Consider the following 24,992-nt stretch of genomic DNA (forward strand, 5'->3'; position numbering starts at 1 on the left):
CGGAAACAGGCCATCTCGGCCCTACAAGTCCGTGCCGAACAAATTTTTTTTTCCCCTTAGTCCCACCTGCCTGCACTCATACCATAACCCTCCATTCCCTTCTCATCCATATGCCTATCCAATTTATTTTTAAATGATACCAATGAACCTGCCTCCACCACTTCCACTGGGAGCTCATTCCACACCGCCACCACTCTCTGAATAAAGAAGTTCCCCCTCATATTACCCCTAAACTTCTGTCCCTTAATTCTGAAGTCATGTCCTCTTGTTTGAATCTTCCCTATTCTCAAAGGGAAAAGGTTGTCCACATCAGCTCTGTCTATCCCTCTCATCATTTTAAAGACCTCTATCAGGTCCCCCCTTAACCTTCTGCGCTCCAGAGAATAAAGACCTAACTTATTCAACCTATCTCTGTAACTTAGTTGTTGAAACCCAGGCAACATTCTAGTAAATCTCCTCTGTACTCTCTCTATTGTGTTGACATCATTCCTATAATTGGGCGACCAAAATTGTACACCATACTCCAGATTTGGTCTCACCAATGCCTTGTACAATTTTAACATTACATCCCAGCTTCTATACTCAATGCTCTGATTTATAAAGGCTAGCATACCAAAAGCTTTCTTTACCACCCTATCTATATGAGATTCCACCTTCAAGGAACTATGCACGGTTATTCCCAGATCCCTCTGTTCAACTGTATTCTTCAATTCCCTACCATTTACCATGTACGTCCTATTTTGATTTGTCCTGCCAAGGTGTAGCACCTCACATTTATCAGCATTAAACTCCATCTGCCATCTTTCAGCACATTTTTCCAAATGGCCTAAATCACTCTGTAGACTTTGGAAATCCTCTTCATTATCCACAACACCCCCTATCTTGGTATCATCTGCATACTTACTAATCCAATTTACCACACCTTCATCCAGATCATTGATGTACATGACAAACAACAAAGGACCCAACACAGATCCCTGAGGCACCCCACTAGTCACCTGCCTCCAACCCGATAAACAGCCATCAACCATTATCCTCTGGCTTCTCCCATTCAGCCGCTGTTGAATCCATCTTGCTATTCCTGCATTTATACCCAACAGTTGAACCTTCGTAACCAACCTTCCATGAAGAACCTTGTCAAAGGCCTTACTAAAGTCCATATAGACAACATCCACTGCTTTACCCTCGTCAATTTCCCTAGTAACCTCTTCAAAAAATTCAAGAAGATTAGTCAAACATGACCTTCCAGGCACAAATCCACGTTGACTGTTCCTAATCAGACCCTGTTTATCTAGATGCTTATATATATTATCTCTAAGTATCTTTTCCATTAATTTGCCCACCACTGAAGTCAAACTAACAGGTCTATAATTGCTAGGTTTACTCTTAGAACCCTTTTTAAACAATGGAACAACATGCGCAGTACGCCAATCCTCGGGGACTATTCCCGTTTCGAATGACATTTGAAATATTTCTGTCATAGCCCCGGCTATTTCTACACTAACTTCCCTCAATGTCCTAGGGAATATCCTGTCAATATAACCATATAACAATTACAGCACGGAAACAGGCCATCTCGAGCCACTGCCGTATGATTGCACCGTATGAGCCACTGCCTCGATGCAAAAGGCTTGGTGTCAGTCCCGTCCTTGGGGGTTGTCTGCATGGAGTTTACACATTCTCTCCAGTTTCCTCCAACACCCAAAAGATAATGCTGGTTGGTAGGTGAACTAGCCCCTGTAATGTGTTCCCCACTGTGTAGGCGAGTGGGAGGATCTGGGACAGGAGAGCTGATGAGAATGTTGGGGTGTATAAAATGTGATCAATGTAGGCATGGTGTAGATGCTTGGCATGTTCCCAGTGGGCCGAAGGGCCTGTTTCTGTGCTGTATTTCTCTATGACCCTGACTTCGATTTGGCTATCGGACTACAAAGTTAAAATTAAACACAACTCATTGAAGAACATAACTTTAGAAAGGAGATAGGGAGGAATTTCTTTAGCCAGAGAGTGGTGAATCTGTAGAATTCTTTGCCACAAATGGCAGTGGAGGCCAAGTCATTGGGTATTTTGAATGCTGAAATTGACAGGTTCTTGATTCGTAACAGTGCCCAAGTTACAGAGAGGAGGCAGGAGAATCAAGTTGAGAAGGAAAGATAGATTAAGCGTTCAAGAGAGTTTATTGCCATGTGTCCATGATAGGACAATTAAATTCTTGCTTTGCTTTAGCACACCAGAACATAGTAGGCACGAATACAGAACAGATCAGTGTGTCCATATACCACTGTATAAATGTATACACACATGAATAAATAAACAGATAAAGTGTAAATACACAAATTATGGGCTATTAATGTTCAGAGTTTTGTCCGAGCCGAGTTTAATAGCCTGATGGCTGTGGGGAAGATCAGTCATGATTGAATGCCAGAATAGGCTTGATGGGCTGAATTCTGCACCTATGTCTTATGGTCTTATTAATATTGGGAACTAAAATGTAGGTGTGCGGAATACTTTCCATATTTGACTAATTGGGGTATTTAGCTACACATGCAGGCAGGGAAGGTTAGTTTAACACCATTATAGCGAAGATAGAAACAAAAAGCTGGAGTAACTCAGCGGGGCAGGCAGTATCTCTGGAGAGAAGGAATGGGTGATGTTTCGGGTCAAGACCCTTTTTTAGACTGAGCATATTGTGGACTGAAAATCCTGTGCTGTACTATGCTGACTTTTTAAAAAGCATTATATAAAAGCATAGTGGCTCAAAACACAAAGCTCAATAAAAAGGCAAAGGACATGCTAAATATTACTAAATCTACGATTGCCTTGTCTTTTGATTATCATCCTTTTAGGAGAGTCAGCTTTGTTTTCTTAGTCACAGAAGAAATTCACCAGAATAGTGTCAAGAGTATTTTATTGTCATGTGTTCCAGATAGGACAGTGAAATTCTTGCTTGCTGCAGCACAACAGAATATGTAAACATAGTACATAACGGGAGAAGAAAAGAAGTTCAGTGTGCGTATACACATGCACACATACTCAATCTCAATAAATAACAGATAGTGCAATAATAATGATAGTCTGTTGCAGTTCAGAGCATATTTGATGTCGTGTTTAATAGCCTGAAGGCTGTAGGCAAGCAGACATTACAGTTTTCATGCTCCTGTACCACCTTCCTGATGGCAACGGTGTTCAATGCAGTAATTGTATACTTTCCCCTTTTCCTCCACAAGCATAGTTCATAAGTTCTAGGAGTAGTACGAGGCCACTCAGCCCATCATGACAACTCTGCCATTCAATCATGGCTGACCTATCATTCCCTCTCAACCCCATTCTCCTGCCTTCTTCCCCCCTCCCCCCCCAAAATAACCCTTAACACCCGTACTAATCAAGAATCTGTCAATTGCCGTCTTAAACATACGCATTGGCCTCCACAGCTGTCTGTGGCAATGAATTCCGATAAATTCCTCTTCATCTCCTTTCTGAAGGTACATCCTTTTCTTCTGAGGCTCTGGCCTTTGGTCCTAGAATCTTCCTAGGACCAAAAGCCATAGCCCCAGAATAAAAAGGGGAAGTGAAAACTTCCTTTCTGCATCACTCTATCCAGGCCATTCACTTTTACTCTAATAAAGTATGTGCGGCTGATCAGTAATGCTTTACCATAACAATCCAGTAAGTGGTGCCACAGTATGCAGTGCCAGGCGAGCAATTACTTTGTTCATCGTTGTAGCAGTGATACAAGGGCTTGCCGCAGGGAAAGCATGTTCTTTAAACTTTCAGAGCCACGGTTTGCCATGCAAAATATAAGAACATAATAATGTTCAAAAGATAGTGAAGGACAATTGTTTCCTAAGCTGCGTGGAAGTGAGAGCTAGTGTCACACTATAATTGAAGAAAGACATGGTGCTGCAGTAAGGGCTGCTCATCGGTCGAGCTGTTGCCTTACATCACCAGAGACCTGTGTTCGAACCTCACAACAGGTTCTGTCTGTACTCGATGGGCTGAATTACCTAATTCTGTTTTTAAGAACATAAACTGTTGAATAGGCAAGTAATGAGAACGTTTTTTTTACTCTATATGGGAAGTGCTCCCCCACTGGTTGATGTAAATATCCAGGTATTAATAAGGAAACAAGATTTTAATTGACATTGCACGGTGGCGCAGCAGTAGAGTTGCTGCCTTGCAGTGCAAGAGACCAGGGATCGAACCTCCCAATTAACCTACAAACCCGCACGTCTTTGTGATGTGGGAGGAAACCAGAGCACCCGGGGAAAATCCACACAGTCACAGGGAGAACATGCAAACATGTTTGAACCTGGGTCACTGGCGTTGGGAGGCAGCAGCCTTCTAGCTGTGCCCTGCATGTTCTTAAATATTGAACAGAAGTCCATTGTGAGGACTAGATGTGATGATCTAAATATAGCATTTAACCTGCATTACTGGAAGATCTATAATTATCCTATGTCTGTTTGTGGGAACTTGGAACTTGAAATTGGTTCCAGTAATGAAACTCGTCGTACTTAAAGCATTTTGGGATGTCGCGGTTCAGGAATCAATGGGTACTGGCTGAGTTTTACACTATTTTATATTGTGGGAACAGGCAAGAGAGTCAAGGTTGTTTTATTATCATACTAGACGACACGCGGACCCGTTGGGTCTCCCTCGTCATGTGTTCCGAAATGGAACAGCAAAGTTATTACTTGCAGCAACAGCACCACAGGTTTGTAAACTCAGTACCCAGTAATAATACAGCAAACAAACAAAAAAATAAAATAAATATAAAACCTAATATAGTGCAAAAACAAAATCAGGCTCAAAGTCCCTAGTGCAACTCGGGCAGTTCGTTTTTTGAGTTTAGATGGAGTTTTTTAGTGTTCAATAACCCGATGGTTGTTGGGAAGAAGCTATTCTTGAACGTGGACATCACAGTTTTCAGACTGCTATACCAATTTCCTGATGCTAAGTGTGAGACGGGTGGTGTGGATCCTTGATGATGTTGGCTGTGTTTTTGAGACTGCCTCTTATGGAGATCCCTATAGTAAAGAAGCGGAGAGTATAGACTATAAGGCACTATAGAGTCATATAGCACGGAAGTGGGCCCTTTGACCCACTTCATCCATGCCTGCTAAGGCATGTATCTAAGCTAATCCAAGCATTTTGCCCTTATCCCTCTAGACCTGTAGCTGTCGAGTGTGGTGATTAACTGTCACTGTACCTGTCTTAGCTACTTCCTCTGACATATCCTCACCACCCTTAGTAAGATAGTACGTCTCTCGGATCCCCTTTAAATCTTTCCCCTTCTTATCTCTCCTCTCCAGTTTTGATTACCCTGCAGAAACAGGGAACTGCAGATGCTGCTTTACAACAAAAAGACACCAAGTGCAGGAGTAACTCTGCAGGTCAGGCAGCATCTCTGGAGAACGCAGATGAAGAAGGGTCCCGACCCAAAATGTTACCTATCCACATCCTCCAGAGAGGCTGGGTGACCTGCTGAGTTACACCAGCGCTTTAGGTTTTCTTAGATTACCCTACCGTGTGGGGAGAAAGGCTGACCAACCTCTTTAACTACACCCTCATGATTTAATATCCCGAGGGTCATCCCTCAGCCGCCTTTGCTCCGCGGAGAAGACTCCCAATCTATCCAATTGCTCCTCGTGACTCCAGTCTTCCAGTCCTCGCAATGTCCTTGTTGATCCTGTCACGATCTCCTCAGGTCAATCACATCCTTCCTATATTATGGCGACCAGAACGGCACAAGATATTCTGGGTACCATCTCACCAGTGTCCTTCCTACGCAGCTGTATTTAAATTTATAGCGGTGCAAGTGCAAGATGGTTCTTGATTTATTATGCTGAGACTGAATGGATGTGGAGAGGCTCTTTCACGTCGTGGGAGAGTCTAGGACCAGAGGGCACAGCCTCAGAATAAAAGGACGTACCTTTCGAAAGGAGACGAGGAGGAATTTCTTTAGTCAAAGGGTTGTGAATCTGTGGAATTCATTGCCAGATGGCTGTGTAGGCCAGGCCATTGGGATTATTTTAAAGCGTAAAGTAATAAGTTCATGATTAGCAAAGGCGTCAAAGGTTACAGGGAGAAGGCAGAATAATGTAGTTGAGAGAGTTGAAATGGAGGAGCAGACCCGATGGACCAAATGACCCAATTCTGCTCATGCATCTTTATGAACATGAACTGTTGAATAGAGAAGTAATGAGAACGGTCTTAATTTGGTGAGGGACATGCAACGTCTGAGGTTGATGTAAATATCCGGGTTTTAATAAGGAAACACAATTATAATTGACATTGGGGCGGCACGGTGGCGCAGCAGTAGAATTGCTGCCTCATGCTTCCAGCGACCCAGGTTCGTTCCTGACCTTGGGTGCTGTCTGCACAGAGTTTGTACGTTCTCCCCGTGACTGGGTTTCCTTGGGTGCTCAGGTTTCCTCCCACACTCCAGAGCCAAAACGGGACCTTCGGCCAACCGAGTCCATACCGACCGTCAATCACCCGTACACACTAGTTAGTTCTGTTATCCCACTCCCAACGCATCAGGGGCAATTTACAGAGGGACAATTAACCTACAAACACGCGTATCTTTGGGACGCGGAGGAAACCCGCGTGGTCACGGAGAATGTGCAAACTCCACACGCACGGACAGGCACCCGAGGTCAGGATCGAACTTGGGTCTCTGGCGCCATGAGGCAGCAGCTTTACCCGCTGCGCCTCTGTGCTGCCTCGATTTCCTGCCCATTAACCTAACCGTTGGGGTTCTGCAGGTCTCTTAGCGAAGGACAGAAAGAAGAAGTAGAGGGGGGGGGGGGGGACCTAACTGTATAAATCTTAGCCCAGACTACATGGTCTAAAAGGCCTGTCTTATTAATTTAAATCTATGTAATTCTGTATTCACGGCTGAATGCAAAATTTGTTCTGCTTGTTTCTGCGTGCATAGTGAATAATTGGTGTTCCAACTACACAACTAAATGGTTATTCTAATTCTTCAGGGATGAGGACGACATCAATGATGTAACCTCAATGGCTGGGGTCAACATCAGTGAAGAGAATGCACGCATCCTTGCAACAAATTCGAAGTTGGTGGGTGCTGTAATCCGGTCATGTAAAGAAGAAACATTCCTGTCCTCTGTGCCCCTACAGACAAAAACTTTAGAAATAGGTAGGTGTCAATTCCCAGTGTGCACAGTTTTAATTTTTAAAAGAATAGTTAATAAAGTTTGGTGGAGGTTACAGAAGTATGAACAGTTGCAGCTTGAATGTCTTTGTAAGTGACCACTTTCAGCGGAGAGGAGATGGGCCCCAACGATTTCACTTGCCCGGTCTGGAATAAACTTAATTCTCCACCCTCTGTAAAAGGGGGACAAAGAGACACGGTCAAATAGGTTGGGGCTTCTCTCGATAAACAACTAACTGCAGATGCTGGTTTACTGAAAAAACAGACCCAAAGTGCTGGAGTAATTTAGCAGGTCAGGCAACATCTCTGGAGAAGTCTGAAGATGGGTCTTATCTCAAAACATTACCCATTCTAACTCACCCGAGTTAGTCCAGCATTTTGTGTCTATCTTTGGAGAACATGGATAGGCGATGTTTGGTTCAGGATGCTTCTTCCAATCAATCAACCTTTATTGTCATCTTACAAGCAACAGTTGTACAGTGCAAAATGAAAAGACGTTTCCCAGGGAATACCGGAGCATCGCACATGAAATTTAAAACATTTCACACATAATAACACTAAAAACAATCCAGTCCCTGATGGAACAGTATAATTAGTTAAAAGTTAGTTAATAGTTAATGTAACACCACATTCAGACCACTTTGTCTTTTTTTTGGAGGGAATTCTATGGATCGTGGCTGATAGTTATCCTCCTGCAGTCAAAACTGTATAAACTTCTCGCCAATGTTGTCTTGCGGTTTGAGTTAGGTTGCACTGTGCTTCACTTTATAAACTGCATGAACAAGTACTCTCCGCAGATCAGTACTGACTAAAATCACTCTTGGACAAGCGTGTGAGCATAATCTCCTCAGTTCTGGTCTCATCCTGGTAAACCTCTTTACCTTGCCCATCTTCTCTGCAAACGTTTTGCACCATTTTAAACACCGCGCCAATGTCTTCATACTGCCTCGGCAAGGTCATCAGCATAATCAAGGACCAGTCTCACCTCGATCACTCCCTCTTCTTCTCTTACCCTATCATGCAAGAGGTACAGAAGTGTGAAAATGCACACCACCACATTCAGGGACAGTTTCTTCCCAGCTCTTATCAGGGAACTGAACCATCCTATCACCAATAATAGTGCCGTCTTGACCTACCATCTACCTCATTGCAGACCCTTGGACTATCTTTAATCGGACCTTACTGGACTTTATTTTGCACTAAATGTTACTCCCTTTATGTGCACTGTGGACGGCTCGATTATAATCATATTTAGTCTTAGCAGTGACTGGTTAGCACGCAAGAGCTTTTCACTGTGCCTTGGAACGTGTGACAATAAACTAAACTAACTTCCAAAAAGTTGGAGTAGTTAAAGTGGAGATTTATTTTTTGCAAATTGAGCTCGTACAAGGCTCGCGCAAGGTTTTCAGTCTATAGTGTACAGGTTGTGATAATTCGTAGGTAGTTACTGTATTTGAACTCAGTATTCCTTGAAGCATGTGGATGACTGCAACATCTCTTAGCTGTCCTACCAAGCTTTGAGTTTGTATGTGCAAATGGCTCCTGTTACTTAAGCTAATTTAATTCCAGCTGAATTCTCTGGTCATTTGTTATTAAACCAGGCAATTTTTTTTTTCCCACACGATAGTTTTGACTGTATATTTCCATTATTTTAAGCTTAGTTTTTAATTCTATGTTTGTTACAGCTCCCCCCCCCCCCCCCCCCCCCCCCCCCCCCCCCCCCCCCCCCCCCCCCCCCCCCCCCCCCCCCCCCCCCCCCCCCCCCCCCCCCACCCCCCCCCCCCCCCCCCCCCCCCCCCCCCCCCCCCCCCCCCCATCAACAGTTCAGTTTAAGTTGCTGCCATCAATTGTCTCCTGTCGTTTCCAAATTACCAAATAAAAAGCAGGTCATTTCAAAGGATAGTTCTCGTCAAAAAAAGTTAATTTGGCCAAATGTGATTTCTTTCTTGTCAAGCTTGGAAGGTCATTAAATGCAAAGTTTTTAACTTTGATAGTTGGATTTGCCAAAGAAGGTAACAGAATAGAGGTCTAATTCCTTCTGGTGGATTCAGTGGCTTTTTTTTATATGACTGTAGCTTGATCTTTTTTCTCTCCCCTGAGCAAGTTTCTGGAGACTGGAAAAACAGCAAAGTGCCTGAGGTACTGGATTAATGAGTTGCATTTTTTTCCCTCTCCATGACTCCCTTCTGTCTACTGTTCTCATTTTTACACCATTTCTCTTGTAATTGCTAAACTGTGCAACTGGTCTGGAAAGGAAGAACAAGTCACTTTTTTTTTTAGTCGTATCCATCAGTGTTTAGTATACCTTGAAAATTTGCATGTTTCCATACTAAAGTGATGCAGATTTCTGACATTTAGTATGTGGTTGGCTGCATTTCTTCCAAACTTAATAGAAACATAGAAAACATATCATGTTGCAGTCTTTCCATAAGTCACCACAAACCCTCCAAGTCCAAACTGTTGTGTTTCGGGATGGTTTCTGAGCATCTCCAGAGGGCTCTTTACGGATTTAGCTTCTATCGGCTCCATCTAAGACTGCCAAAAATTGCAGAGAATTTTGGACTCCGCCCAGACCATGGCACAAATTCAACCTCCCTCCATTCCATTAACTCCGTGTAGACTTCATGCTGCCTCTGCAAGGCCACCAGCAAATTCAAGGAAGAGTCTCACCCCGGTCACTCCCTCCTCCCCTCTCCCATCAGGCGAGGTACAGATGTGTGAAAACGTTCACCTCCAAATTCGGCGTCAGTTTCTTCCCAGCTGTTATCAGGCAACTGAACCATCCAATCGCCACCTGGAATGCGGTCGTGAGCTACCATCTACATCATTGGAGACCATCAGACTATCTTTAATTAGACTTTACTGGATTTTATCTTGCACTATTTTGTATTTCCTATATCTATTTCCTGTCATTTCCTATATCTTTTATCTATACACTGTTTTCCTGCTAACTGGATAGCACACAACAAAAAAACGTTTCACTGTACCTCTACATGTAACAATAAACTAAAGCAAAGAAAAGCGTTGCAGATTTCTGACATTTTGTATGTCGTTTTGCTCTTTTTCTTCCCATCTTGTTGCAGTATTTCCTTGAATTACCACAAACCCTCCAAGTCCAAGTTCCTCCCACATCTCAAAGACATATGGGCTTGAAGATTAATTGGCCTCTGTAAATTGCCTCTAGTGTGTAGGAAGTGGTTGAGGAAAGTGGAATTATATAGAACGTGTGATCGCTGTTCAGCGTGGGCTAAAGGGCCTGTTTCCATGCTGTATCCCTAAACTAAAGACGGTAAATGTGTAATGCATCAGTTTTGACAATAGGCATTGAAATGCATACTTGTAACCTGTAAACAAATTTATTGTTACTGGAAAAATAACGATTTTATAAATATCCTAATTCCTACCTCAAACTACTTTTTAGCACAGTGGTGCAGCTGGTAGTGCGGCTGCCTCAGCACCAGAGAGTTAGCACGTTTTCCGTGCCACCGTGTGGGTTTCCTCTGGAAACATCCCAAAGGTGTGCGGGATTGTAGGACAATTACTCTCTGTAAATTGCCCCTATTGAGTCTCCAGATTTAATACAAACCTGAGGGACAACTATTTTCAAGACTGAGGGTGGGTGTCTGGAACAAGCTGCCAGAGGAGGCAGTTGAAGCAGGTACTGTAACCACATTTAAAAGACATTGGGACAGATACATGGATAGTAAAGGATTAGAGGGGTATGGGCCAAATGCAGGCAGGTAGGATGCGTAGAGGGGTGGCGTGGGCAAGTTGAGATTAAGATCGTTTCGATGCTGTACCATTCTTTGACTCTGTGTAGCGAGTAGATGGGAAAGTTTGATAACATAGAATTAGGGTGAACAGATCAGTATTCAGTGGGTTGAAGGGCCTGTTTTCATATTGTATCTTTCAATCAATCTATTCTGTTTTTAAAATGTATCTTTTGTTTCATTGATCACCAGTAGTAAGATAAGTGTTCTGTGTAGCTGTTGTAAATACCATTTCTATTTGCTGTCCATCCTTCGGCGCCAATCAGTGTTTTGTTTTTTGTGATCTCCTACTTGTGGTTCTGTCATCTCAACAGTGAGAGCTTTTTACACCAAAGTGTGTGTTCATCTCCCAGAGCTTGTGGCCAGCTCTTTGGCTTTGACAGCTATGTTTATTTGAAATGGTATCATAGAAAATCCCCATCCTCTCTCTGTCTATCCAAACATTGCTACCAGTTTGAAGTTTGGACAATCTATCATCTCAGTTTTAGCTATGAGTTGTGGCTTGTATTAGTAGACTGTACAGATGGAATTTCGTATCTCATGTCCTTGGGTTTTTTAAATCACCGACCAATCTTTGTCATAACTCTTGAGCATTGGAACATTGTCATAGTCGTATGGTGTGGAAACGGGTCCTTCGGCCCAACTTGCTCCCGCCGGCCAACGTGTCCCATCTACACTAGTCCCACCTGCTTACATTTGGCACATTTCCCTCTAAACCTGTCCTATCAATGCACCTATCTAAATGGTTCTTTAACATTGCGATCTTCTTCTTATCAAGTCCGCACACAAGATTAGAGATGAACACACTTCTCGGCATCTGCATTCAATGGTGTCTGTCTTGCGCTTCTTGTGCGTGGTGGTAGAAAGATTAGTGGAAACATGGCCGCAACGTGAACGCTCAAGTTCAAGTTCAAGTGAGTTTATTGTCATGTGTCCCTGTATAGGACAATGAAATTCTTGCTTTGCTTAAGCACACAGAACATAGTAGGCATTTACTACAAAACAGATAAGTGTGTCCATATACCATAATATAAAATATACACACATGAATAAATAAACTGATAAAGTGCAAATAACAGAAAATGGGTTCATAATAATCAGAGTTTTGTCCGAGCCAGTTTTAATAGCCTGATGGCTGTGGGAAAGTAGCTATTCCTGAACCTGGCTGTTGCAGTCTTCAGGCTCCTGTACCTTCTACCTGAAGGTAGCAGGGAGATGAGTGTGTGGCCAGGATGGTGTGGGTCTTTGATGATACTGCCAGCCTTTTTGAGGCAGCGACTGCTATAAATCCCCTCGATGAAAGGAAGGTCAGAGCCGATGATGGACTGGACAGTGTTTACTACTTTTTGTAGTCTTTTCCTCTCCAGGGCGCTCAAATTGCCGAACCAAGCCACGATGCAACCGGTCAGTATGCTCTCTACTGTGCACCTGTAGAAGTTAGAGAGAGTCTTCCTTTACCACAATATTGCGACAGTAACTGCCTCAACTATCTCCTCCGGCAGCTTGTTCAGTACACTCACCACCCTTTGTGTGGAAAAAGTTACCCCTAAGGTTCCTAGAATCTTTCCCTTCCTCGCCTTAAACCTATGCCCTCTGGTTCTTGACTTCTCCTGAAGCAAATGCTGCTTAATCGAATCTCATAATTATTGCAGAAGTGCAAACAATTCACCCAAAGTGATTGAGGCGCAGTGTGCAACACAATAAGATGAAGGAGGCACGAGGAACTGCAGATGCTGCAATCTTGAGTAAAACACCAAAGCGCTGGAGGAACACGGATAGTCACAGCAGCCTACAGCACGGAAACAACTCATCCATGTTGACCAAGATGCCCCATCGAGCCTACTCTCATTTTACCTGGGAGATAGACACAATATGCTGGAGTAACTCAGCACGTCAGGCAGCACCTCTGAAGAAATCGAATAGATGACGTTTCGGGTCAAGATGCTTCTTCAGACTGACCGTTTCGTTGCGTTTGGCCCAAATCCTATCCATGTATCTGTCCTAAGTGTCTTGCATGTTGTTATTGTACCTGCCTCCTCTGGCAGCTAGTTCCATGCACCCACTATGTGAAAAGGTTGCCTCTCGGGTTCCTATTAAATATTAATAGGTATTGTACTTCCGGTGGCGCTGGTGCCAGCAGCCTCCACCTACAGCCCGGTATCTTTTTGTTTTTTTGTTTATTTAGTTATGTAAAAGTGTGTTTTTTTGTGTTTTTTTTGTGTTTTTGTACCTGAAGAGGGCACCTCTACCGTACTTCAGCTAGTCGCGTCTCCCCCCCCCCCACAGCGGCCACCTACTGGAACATCGCGGGCGTGGCCTTTCCTGCGGATCGAACGGAGTGCTATGTGAAAAGGTTGCGGCGGGACAGCGCTGGAACATCGCGGGTTCCTGATGCCTTACCGGGGGTCGCCGTCTGGAGCCCGGAGTGCTGGACCTGCTGCACCAACATCCTGGAGCTGCGGTTTGCAGAGCTCCCAACGCGGGCGGCGCTGACTAATCAATGCGGGGTTCTGTGACTCTGCCCAGCTCCCCTGTCTCGGGGCTGCAGACTCCGGCAGCGGGAGGCGGCTGATCAGGTGTTCACCGCTGAGGAGGAGGATCTCACCATCGGGGTTCTCATGGCGTTCCACCAGCTCTTCGTGAGGGCCTGAACATCGGGCCACCCGGGGCGGCGACTGCGGGTGCTTGGAAGGCCCCGTCCACGGATGAACACGGAGGGGAGGCTGGCTGGACTATGGTGCCGTCCTCACCTGGGTGCCATTTATGTTATGTTGTGTCGTGGACTTCTGTATTTGTGCTTTTTAAAAAAAAATTTAATTCAATTTCAATTTTATTTTTTAATATGTTTTATTATTTATTTATTATTTATTTTTATAATTTCTTTGTGATTTTTTTAATGATACTGCCTGTAAGGAAAATTCATTTTGTTGTCTCAAATTGAGACAATGACAATAAATTTGAATACAATACAATACAATACAATAAATAAACCTAAACCTCTGGTTCTTGATTTCCACTTCTCTGGGTAAAACAAAAACCTCTTGTGTTCACCCTATCTGTTCCTCTCATGATTTTATACTCTTCTATAAGATCACCCCCCTGCCGCTTCCGCTCCAAGTAATAAAGTCCTAGCCTGCCCAACCTGTCCCTGTAGCTGAGAGCCCCAAGTCCTGGCAACATCCTCATAAATCTTTGCTCTTTCCTCATTGGGTATTTTTAAGGTGGAGAGACATTGAAGCATCCTTCCCGGGGTTATAGGGAGCACGGGCAGGAGAATGAGGACGGGGTTGAGAGGGAAAGATAGATCAGCCATGATGGCTTGAATGGCAGAGTAAGGGCGGCTGGGGTTTGATGAGAGGGGATCAGCCTGAATGGCAGAGTAGACTTGATGGGCTGAATGGCCTAATTCTGCTCTTAGAACCCATGGCCAGGGATAAGCAACAATTTGGGTCGGGACTGTGTGTGTGGGTGTGTGCGCGTGTATGTGTGGCTTCTGAACTCTGGGAACGAATGAAGATGTTTTGAGTTGTGCAGGGTCAGCGATAAATGAGTCATTGCTTGTTTTCCGCAGGTAAGAAACATGGTGTGACGGAGGTGGACTCTGAAGTGTTGAGCACCATATCTCATGCAACGCAAGAGCACTTGCGAGAACTCGTGGAAAAGATCACTGTGATTGCACAGCACCGTATGATGATGTACAAGGTTTGTCATGATATTTAAAGTTTCGTAATTTGAAGACAGAAATGAGACTTTGGTTTGTTATTGTCACGTGTACCGAGCAACAGTGAAATGAGTGTTATGCACGCCATCCACTCCGATCATTTAATGCTCTGTGTTAATACAGTGTATCAAATCATGAATGGGATGGATTGGGTAACTGCAGTCTTTTGCCCAGAGTAGGGGAATCGAGAAATGGAGGACATGGTTTTAAGGTGGGGTGGGGGGGATTTAATTAGTAGTGAAGGGGAACGGATTTAATTGGAACATGAGGAGTAACTTTTATATGCAAAGGGTGGTGCATATATGGAAAGAGCTGCTGGAGGAGGCAGTTTAGGCCACTGTCGTAACGTTTAAGAAACATTTGGACAGGTACATGGATAGGGTAGGTTTAAGAGTGATATAGCCCAAACACAGGCAGGTGAGACCAGTGTACTTGGTCGGTGTAGGCAAGTTTTGGCCGAAGGGCATTTCTCCACTCTGGATGACTCTGACTTCTTCAGACTGTTTGTGGTTGTGGAGGTGGGAGCAAGCTGGACGAGAGGAGTGGCAGGACAGTGCTCGGTGAGTGATAGGTGGTTTTTGATAGGCGGATGGTTGGGCAAAGATCAGAGATCAAAAGGCAATAGGTGCGAGATAAGCTTCGGAGTGTGAATTGTGATGCTGGAGGAAGGAGTGTAATGTGTGCGAGTATAGGGAATTCAGGTGTGGAGGAGGAAAAAATAAAATAATAAACTACAAGCCTTCCTGCACAAAATGACGACATAATAAAAAAGGGGGGGGGGGGGGATTTGTAGACAAATTACTTAAAATTGGAGAATTCAATGGTCATACTGCTTGGATGTAAGGTCCACCACTCTGTAATCTCCTTTGTTCCAATATCTTTTCTATAGCAAGGTAAACCAAAACTGAACATAAGATTCCAAATGAGGTAACAGGGTGACCAAAACGGAACACAATATTCCAAATGAGGAATAATTTGCTTTTAAGTTTAAATGACTAGCTCTAACCTGATAATGACATCGGACTGAAATAATTTGTAACGCTTAGGGCAGCACGATGGCACTGCGGTAGAGTTGCTGCTTGAGACCCGGGTTCAATCCTGACTCCAGGTGCTGTCTGTATGGAGTTTGTACGTTCTCCCCATGACCACATGGGGTTTTCTCCGGATGCTCCAGTTTCCTCCCACATTCCAAGGAAGTACAGGTTTGTAGGTTGATTGTCTACTGTAAACATTGCAATTTGTCCCTAGTGAGTAGGATAGTGCTGTTGTTGATGGCTGGTTGGCATGGACGTGGTGGACCAAAGGGCCTGTTTCTGCACTGCATCTCTAAAGTGTAGTCTGCTCGTTCTTAATATAAACTTAATATAAACTTGCATGCTTTTAATCAAGTGGTCCAAAGTATTCAGATTTTGACTCAAAATTTAAATAAATGCCATTTTTTATTGTAAATATTTCTTTAATTTTCATTATTTTTGGAAATCTTGTAGTAATTTTTGATAGTCTTTAAATGTTTTTGAATGTAAAATACCAAACCATGGACTGGTACTTTACCTGCTGTCAAACTACCCCATTGCGTCCAATCTCTAAAGTAAAGTCTAAAGTTTAAGTAACTTCAGAAGGGTGCTATTTAAGTGCCTATAATGGTGTCATGCATTCTGCCCTATGTGGCCAGGGCTGGTCTTGTGTTTGCTTGTCTCCGGTGCACACTGACCTTGCCAGGAAGAGAATAAATAAATATGAGCTCTTGTTTATAATACAGTGTCACTAATTTGTCGAAATAATTGTAAGGTTCAGTAGGGTACACAGGATGGCGGTGTATCCATTTTGCGCGGAAGAGCAGCACTTTAGGCCATATTGTACAGGACGCTCGCTAATTAACTCTGCTGGGAGTTCAGGAGGAGCTTCAGCAGGGGAGAACAGGCAAACCCGTTCCCACGGGGATGCATTTAGAGGAGAGGCTGCATAAATACACGGGAATGGAGAGGAAAGATCTGTCACCAGCAGGAGATTAAATGGGGTGAGGGGAAAGCTGGTTTTGGGCTGTGGAATTCATCAGGCATGCTTTTAATCAAGGGGTATTGGTTTATTATTGTCACGTGCACTGAGATGCAATGAAAAAGCTTCAAGCTGCAACCTATCCACACAAATCCAGTACATTAGGTGGCAATCATCGAACCAACATCATTTAAACTTTAAATATACAGAATGAAAACAGCCCTTTGGCGCACCGAGTCTGCGCCGAGCAGCAATCACTCCGTACACAAGAACTATCCTTCACATTCGGGCCAATTTACAGGAGCCAGCTAACCTACAAACTTGTACATCTTAACATTAGCTACTGACGGGTACTGTCCAGTGCATCAGGTAGTGCAGAAGAGAAGATAAACACGAATATGGTGAATATTACTGCAGTGGTGTCTGAACACTTATACTGTGGCCATACAGCCTTTGTGATTGGAAAGGCTGCTGTCTAACCCCAAGCCCTCACCGAGCACTGTGTAGATTTCCTGGAGAGAGACAATGAACATTCCGCATACAGGTCCCTTTGGCTAAGTGTGAAGTTACTTGGGCTGAGGGTGAGAGGGGAAGAGGACTTCATCAGCCAGCCTTAAGTGCAAGTAGTGGGGTGGAGAGAGAAGTATCAGTAATGAGTCAGGGAGAAATGGAACGGAAGGATTCTGAGCTCAGGGGAGAAACTAGTTGAGAAGATGGTGGTGGCTTCTGTTCTGACTCGGAGCAAAGCTGTCATCCTTCAGGGTTAATTGGATGGAAAGGAGGAGATGCCAGACTGTTGGCTTGTGCGGGGCGGGCCCTAGGTACCCTCAGCGACAGAATGTGTTTACCACAACGATGTACTCTGCTTTGTGGTCTTGGTATCGGTTTATTATAGTGGCGGCTACAGGCCCACCATTGATTTTCCGGCAACTGGAACTGGTCCGGCACCTCCTTTTAATCCGAACAAAATTACGAGACCGCACATGAAATCCCTCCCCAGAAGTCTCCCCGTATATATGTGGCACCCATCCATTTACTCCAGAGATGCTGACTGACCAGCTGAGTTACTCCAGCGCTTTGTCTATCTTCAAAGCATTCTATACACGAGTTCAATCAAACTATGCACAAGTCAACAGGTAGTGCAAAGAGAATAGAAGCAGAGTGCAGAATATAGTGTTTACAGTTACAGAGCGAGTGCAGATAAAGAGCGTTCAATGGCTGCAATGAGGCAGTTTTGCTTTATTGTTATTGTCACATGTACAAAGGTACAGTGAAATGTTTTGATTTGCATGCTATCCAGAGTCAAACTCAAGTCTAATAGGTAGAGCAAAAGGGAAAATACCGAGTACAGAATATAGTTCTCAACATTGCAGCGCATCAGTTCCAGAGACAAAGTCCAATGTCCACGATAGGGTAGAGGTGAATCGGACAATGCCCTAGCTTATGGTAGGACCGTTCAGAAGCCTGGTGAGTGGGGAAGAAGCTGTTCCTGAGTTTGGTGGTGCATGCTTTCAAGCTTTCACATCATCTGCTGATGTGAGAGGGGGAAGAGGGAATGACTGGGACATGACCCATAATTATGTTGGCTGCTTTCCCCAAGCCCTACCTGAGGTCATTTGTGACTGCCTTGATTGGCCCAGCTCTTTTCTCGCCTCCAGCTCTTCACTGGGCTCGAAGGAGAAATAGCCTCCCTTTTCCAAAATCTCTGAATCAGTTGCAGTACGTTTTTTCACAAACTTCCATTCACATAGTTGAGCAAAACCATAAAGTGCTGGAGTAACTCAGCCGGTCAGGCAGCATCTCCAGAGGGAGATGGACAGACAACATTTCGGGTCAGGATTCCTCTCGGGTTGATGTAGTAGGGTGGTGAAAGCTGCAGGTAAGGTTGGGGGAGTGGGACAAAGCCTGGGCAAGTGAGGTGGATACAGGTGGGGAGGGTTGATTACAAAAAGGTAATAAAAAGGAACTGCAGAAGCTGGTTTATACCGAAGATAGACACAAAGTGCTGGAGTAACTCAGCGTGACAGGCCACATCTCTGGAGAAAAAGGATGGGTGACGTTTTGGATCGGGCACTCTTCTTCAGACTGAAAGTAGACGTTGGGGAGGGTGAGGAGCAAAGAGCTGGAGGCACGTGAAAAGACCAAAACCAGTCGGGGACCAACCACAAATGACCTCTGGGGGGGGGGGGGGGGGGGGGGGGGGGGGGGGGTTGATGGGCAGATGGATGGAGCAAAGATAAAGCTGAAAGGGTGGCCAAGCAATGGATATTTCAAAGACGGAGACTGACAGATTCTTGATTAGTACGGGTGTCGGGTTATGGGGAGAGGGCAGGAGAATGGTGTTGAGAGGGAAAGATAGATCAACCGCAATTGAGTGGTGGAGTAGACTTGCTGGGTCGAATGGCCTAATTGTGCTCCTACAATTTAAGAGACAGGTGGGTGTTTTCCAGCTTGTGACTTGGCCTTTTCTCCCTCCCACCCCACAGGGCGATGACCAGTACAGCTTATCAAGTGACGCGCGGTCACAGCTGAGGTTTTTTGAGCAGTTGGATCAACTTGAAAAGCAGCGGAAGGATGAGGACGAGAGGGAAACGATGCTGCGACTGGCTAAAGTAAGAACTTTCTTATTAAGCTTACACCTAAACCTTCAGGCTGCTATAGAAAGCTTCATGATACTACTATAGTCCTGCTAGTTGCATGAAATGTTTTCATATGCAAGGCACCTCGTGTTTACCGTACCTTTGTTTTGTGTGTTTTTGAAATAATTTGCTTGTTCCTTTAATACCAAAGCTTGATTTAGTTTAGTTTAGACATACAGCATGGAAAAGGGCCCTTCGGACCACAGTCCACATCAACCTGTTCACACTAGTTCCATGGTATCCCATTCACCTACCCCCTACACATTAGGATAACATAAATCAAATATGAATGGGTGATGGGTGGACAGCATGGACATGATGGGCCAAAGGACATGCTTCCATGCTGCATCTCTAAGCTAAGCTAGACTAAAAGCATCTAACCATTCCCAATTCTCGCTGCAGCGTCTGGCTGGGCTAGATAATGTCCTGCTATGGCTTTGGGAAATATTGTAAATTTCCCCTAGTGGGTAGGGTAGTATTAGTGTATGGAGATTGCTGATCGGCGCGGACACAGTGGGCTGAAGGTCCTGTTTTCATGCTGTATTTCGAAAGTAAACTAAACTGCACTGCATGTTGTCCTTGCACCATGTAAATCCAAAATGCATCTGTAGTTTCTGTTTCCCTTCCTGCCTTGGGGCTGAATCCCTGGTGGGTAAAAACAGATTCTATTTTTGAACGAATATGACTGCTTGAAAGAGCTGCAGTGATTTTTAAAATCCAGGCTGCGCAGAATTATTTAATTCTCTCAAATCCCCTTGCTTCTGTTTTTACTTCCTGCACGCAGCTTGTTTTTTAAATATCATATTGAAGATGGGAGGGAGTAGGTTGGAGCCATGGAAACTAGAGTACCTGGAGATATTTGGGTGGGGTGGGGGAAGGGGGGGGGTTACAATACAGGAGGTAGGTAGAGAACTTCCTGAATATGGTGTATAGGAAGAAACTGCAAATGCTGGTTTACACCAAAGATACACACACGATGCTGGAGTAGCTCAGCTGGTCAGGCAGCATCTCTGGAGAAAAGAAATAGCTGGTGTTTCTGGTCTTGAACCTTCTTCAGACTGAAAGCCAGGGGAGAGGGAAACGAGGTAAGAAAAGGTTCAGAACAAACACCACCAACACCGATGACCAAGGAGTGGTGGAGCCCACAATGGTCCATTGTCGGCTGTGGAAAATGTGATAATGAAGGGATATGAACAGTCAAACTAGCAGTATGACTGGGGGGGGGTTACTTGAAATTTGAGAAATCAATATTCATACCCCTGGGTTGTAAGCTGCTGAAGCGAAATATGAGGTGCGTGTAGCTTCACTATGACAGTGGAGGAGGCCCAGGACAGAAAGGTCAAAAGAGCATGGTGTCAGGACAACATCCTCTTCAGTGTCAGCAAGATGAAGGAGCTTGTTATCGCCTTCAGTAAGCATATGGAGTACATGTCCCAATCAGCATCAATGGTGCCAAAGTCGAAATAGTTGAGAGCTGGCGTTTAATATTACCAACGATATGTCGTGGACCAACTATATTGATGTGACAGGCAAGAAGGCACACCAACACCTCCACTTCCTGGGGTGTGGGGAAATTCGGCATGTCTCCAGTGACGCTTACAAACGTCTGCAGAAGCACCATAGAAAGCAGACTGTTAGGTTGCTTCACAGCTTGGTTTGGGGACAGCTCTGCCCAAGACTGCAAGAAATTGCAGAGTTGTAGATGTAGCCATGTCCATCACACAGACCAGACTCCCCACCATCGACTCCATCGGCACTTCACACTGCCCTCCGAAATGCAGCCAATATCCTGTCCGTGTGTGCCAGAAATGCTGTCTGACGTGATCAGTTGCCCTGTCTTTGTCACACCCTGGTCAATCACTCTTCCTCCCTGCTCCCGTCTGGCAGAGGGTACAGAAGCTTGAAAGCGAACACCACCAGACCCAGGAACAGCTTCTTCCCCTCTGTTATCAGGCTTCTGAACAGTCCTTCCATAAGCTAGTGTGCTGTCCAATTCACCTCTACCCCGTTGTGGATTTGACTTTATCTTTAGAACTGATGCTCCACATTGCTGAGAACTATATTCTGGAATCTGTATCTTCCCCTTTGCTCTATTGCACTTGACTTGACTTTGACGATATATGGTATTATGTGATCTGTTTGGATGGTATGAAAAATAAATCTTTTCACTGTATCTTGGTACATGTGGCAATAATAAACCTAAAACCCTGATGATTACCAGTGACCAGAAAATCAGTGGACGTTGCGTAAATACCTCCGCTACATTTGCTCCTGCTTATCTAAACTAATCCCATTTGCCTCTGTTCGCTGCATATCTCTCTAAACCTTTCTTATTCGCACACCTGTGCAAATGTTTTTTGAATGTCCTAATTGTGCCTGCTTCCACCACTTCCTCAGGCAGCTCGTTCCATGTACCCACCATCTGGAAAGATTTGCTCATCCGGTTCCTATCTTTTCCCTGTCACCTTGGATCTATGCCTTCCAAATTTAGATTCCCCAAGCCTGGGCGAAAGACTGTGCCTATTCACCTTATCAATGCCCCTCATTACTTTATGTACCCTGGTCACCTTTGCTCCAAGGAAAGATCCCAGACTATCCAGTCTCTCCAGTCAAGTCCACTAGTCCTCAGTCAGTGTCCTTGGGAATCTAGTTTAGATTAGTTTATTGTTACGTGTACTGAGGTACAGTGAAATGCGTTTGTGGCGTGCTACTCAGTCGGCGGAAAGACTGAACGATTACAATCAAGTCGTCCACACGATACAGATACAGGATAAAGAGAATGATGTTTAGTGTGTAAAGTTCAATTAATGATAGTCCGAGGGTCTCCAATGAGGTAGGTAGTGGTGTTTAAGAGGCTCATAAATAGCCGTATGAATATGCAGGGAATCGAGTCATCTGGATTACATGCAGGCAGTTAAGATTAGTTTAGCTTGCCGTTATGTTTGGTGCAGACATTGTAGTTTAAGGGGCCAGTTCCTATGCTGTACTTCGTTCCTGTGCTGGGCGGCACAGCGGTAGAGTTGCTGCTTCAGAGACCAGAGTTCGATCCTTACTACGGATGCTGCCCATATGAAGTTTGTAGGTTCTCCATGTGACCGTATGGGTTTTCTCCGGTTGCTTCACTTTCGTCCCACACTCCAAATATGTGCAGGTTTGTAGGTGAATTGGTTTCGGTAAGATACTTGTAAATTGTCCCGAGTATGGAGGATAGTGCGAGTGTACGGGGTGATTGCTGGCCAGCGCAGACTCATGGTTCCAAAGGGCTTAGTTGAGTTGAGTTTAGTTTATTGTCACGTGTACCAAGGGACAGTAAAAAGCTTTTGTGTGCTAACCAGTCAGCGGAACGACAATACGTGATTACATTCGAACTGTCCACAAGTACAGATACATGTTAATGGGAATTTACACTGGGTTTCCACACTATATCTCTAAACTAAACCAATCTTTTGTATGTTGTAACTGGCGTACGAATGAGAAATTTGACTGCTTGGAGTCTGCAGTTGCTAAATATTAATGGGTAATCTGGAGGTAATTCATAGAGTATGGAAAAAATGCTTCTGATTTAGTTTGGCTTTATTCTCTTTCCAACCACCAGAGTCGATCCAAGCATGAAGATCCAGAACAACTTCGACTGAAGCAACGAGCCAAAGAGGTAAGTTGAGTGCCTCTTTGCTTTTTCCTTTCCTCTCTTTGTATTTGCACATGGAAGTTTTTTTGGGGGCATCAATCTGCGGGTATTTAGGTCACCGTTTCTGCCATCATTTGCATGCCGCCTTCTATGCGGAGGTCGCAGGCTCCCGGCAAGGGCAGGAACTGCCGAAGGCAGTGGTGGCTTGTGAATCAAGGTCAACTGGTGAAGCAAGATCACGGCGGGCAGGAGGCAATGGTGTTTCTTTGTGGCTGGAAGGTTTCTCTGTTCAGTCTCTCTTTAAAAAGTTATCTTAAGAATCCCAGCTATAATTGAGAACTGAATTTAATTCTTGCATTAAACTTCGGGATTTGTTATTTGGGAATATCACAATGGGTTACATATTTCAGGATAAATGCTCATTTTGTAAATCTGTTACTGTTTATAATTCTTTAGCTCAGAGGCGGAACTGGGATTTAGTTGTAAATGGAAAAAGCCTCTGGCTTTTAATTTTCTAAACCCAGCAGTTTTTTTCTTCTCTGTTCTGTGACGGAGCCCTTGTTTCACACAGTTCATGTTTGGCTCCAGGGCTTTTTATTTTATAGCTTAGACTGGTTTAAGCTTTTGTTCCCAGAGGGTCCAACACAGCAACCGATGAAACCAACAAATAACTTCATTTCATGTCTGCTGTTGTTGATGAACGGTAGCCCACTTTTACATTTTTTTCTCTCCCAATATCCATTTCCTGGCTCTGGTTGCCGGGAGTAAATTCTCCACTAATTGGACCCAGTTTTAATTGAGCCTTAATATTGGTGCTCGCTAGTGCTTGCCCCCGGCACTCGGTGAATGGAAACAAATGAAAGTACCCAACGTTCGTGCTGTGTGTGAAATCTTTCACTTGACCTACAGATTCTTTCTCCCTGCTGAATAAATCATCAAGCCTGCTCGCGTTTCATGATTAAAGATTTGACGACAGATGCTAATAAAGACAATGCAAGTGTTTGATGAAAGCTGAGGAGCTGAAGAAATTAGTTTCCATGGCCACCAACTCCATCACTAACACCAGCCTCCCCTGGCTAATAAAGCAACTATTTCACCCCCTCCCCAACTCTTTCCTCATGTTGCAATGTGAGCGCCCAACATTGGGCGGCACAGTGGCGCAGCGGTAGAGCTACAGCCTTACAGGGGCAGCGATCCTGGTTTGATTCAGCCTATCCGGGTGCTCCGGTTTCCCTCCACACTCCAAAGAAATACAGTTTTTGTGTGTCGGATAGAGTTAAGGGGCTGTCCCACTTGGGCGACCTAATCTGCGGATTTAGAAGAGTGTCTTCGACCTTCAAACGCGCAGCATGGTTGACACTTGTCACTTGTCCAAGGAGGTCCAATGAGGCCACTGGAACTCTCCTTCATGCTCGAGGGAAGTTCCCAAACACTCATGGCCTCAGGCAGGTCGTGGAAAAATTTTCAGCATGTTGAAAAATATTCCGCGAGTAAAATTTGGTAGGCATGGTTCTTTTGAACTCGGAGTGGAGTGGGGTGACATTTAGACAGCGCTCCCCCGCTTTCCTTGGCCTTTGCTGTGTGTGCGTGTGTGTGTGTGTGTGGTTTCCAGGCGAATGCCCTCTGGCTTCAAGGTCGAAGACGCTCTTCTTAATTTGCCCAAGTGGCACTGCCCCTTTAGTGTGCCAGGATCGCTGGTCGGCACAGACTTGGTGGGTTGTAGGGCCTTTTTCTGTGCTGTATCTCTAAACTAAGTTAAACATCACCTTAGCGTCTTCTCCACACCGTTCACCATGGCTTCTAGGGACTTACCACACACTTTGTCCCAACTACCATCAGGCTATTGACCACTATAAACTCCAACTAAACTCTGAAAGCAAAACTGCTTGGTTTGCGCTAGGAGCTTTGGGCTTTGTTTGGTTTTTGCAATATATTGGTTGTTTTATAGATTGGACGTTTTTGTCTGTTTATTATATTATCCTGTGTTTGCAAACCTGTTGTGCTGCTACTACAAGTAAGAATTTCATTGTTCTGTTCTGGTACATATGACAATAAACTTAAT

At 44.5% G+C, this 24,992-nt stretch overlaps 1 protein-coding gene across 1 annotated transcript in view; it reads left to right on the plus strand.

Moving 5' to 3' along the window:
* The window catches only part of LOC129696418 (transcription initiation factor TFIID subunit 4-like), an 81,439-nt gene that overhangs the window by 31,247 nt on the left and 25,200 nt on the right, over nucleotides 1–24,992 (plus strand). Inside the window, exons 10-13 of the mRNA XM_055634294.1 lie at nucleotides 6,993–7,162; nucleotides 14,519–14,649; nucleotides 19,150–19,275; nucleotides 22,898–22,954. Coding sequence (XP_055490269.1) covers nucleotides 6,993–7,162; nucleotides 14,519–14,649; nucleotides 19,150–19,275; nucleotides 22,898–22,954 — 484 coding nt within the window. The remainder of the gene's footprint in view (nucleotides 1–6,992; nucleotides 7,163–14,518; nucleotides 14,650–19,149; nucleotides 19,276–22,897; nucleotides 22,955–24,992) is intronic.

This window comes from Leucoraja erinacea, chromosome 4 (genome assembly GCF_028641065.1).
Source record: "Leucoraja erinacea ecotype New England chromosome 4, Leri_hhj_1, whole genome shotgun sequence".
NCBI lineage: Eukaryota > Metazoa > Chordata > Chondrichthyes > Rajiformes > Rajidae > Leucoraja > Leucoraja erinaceus.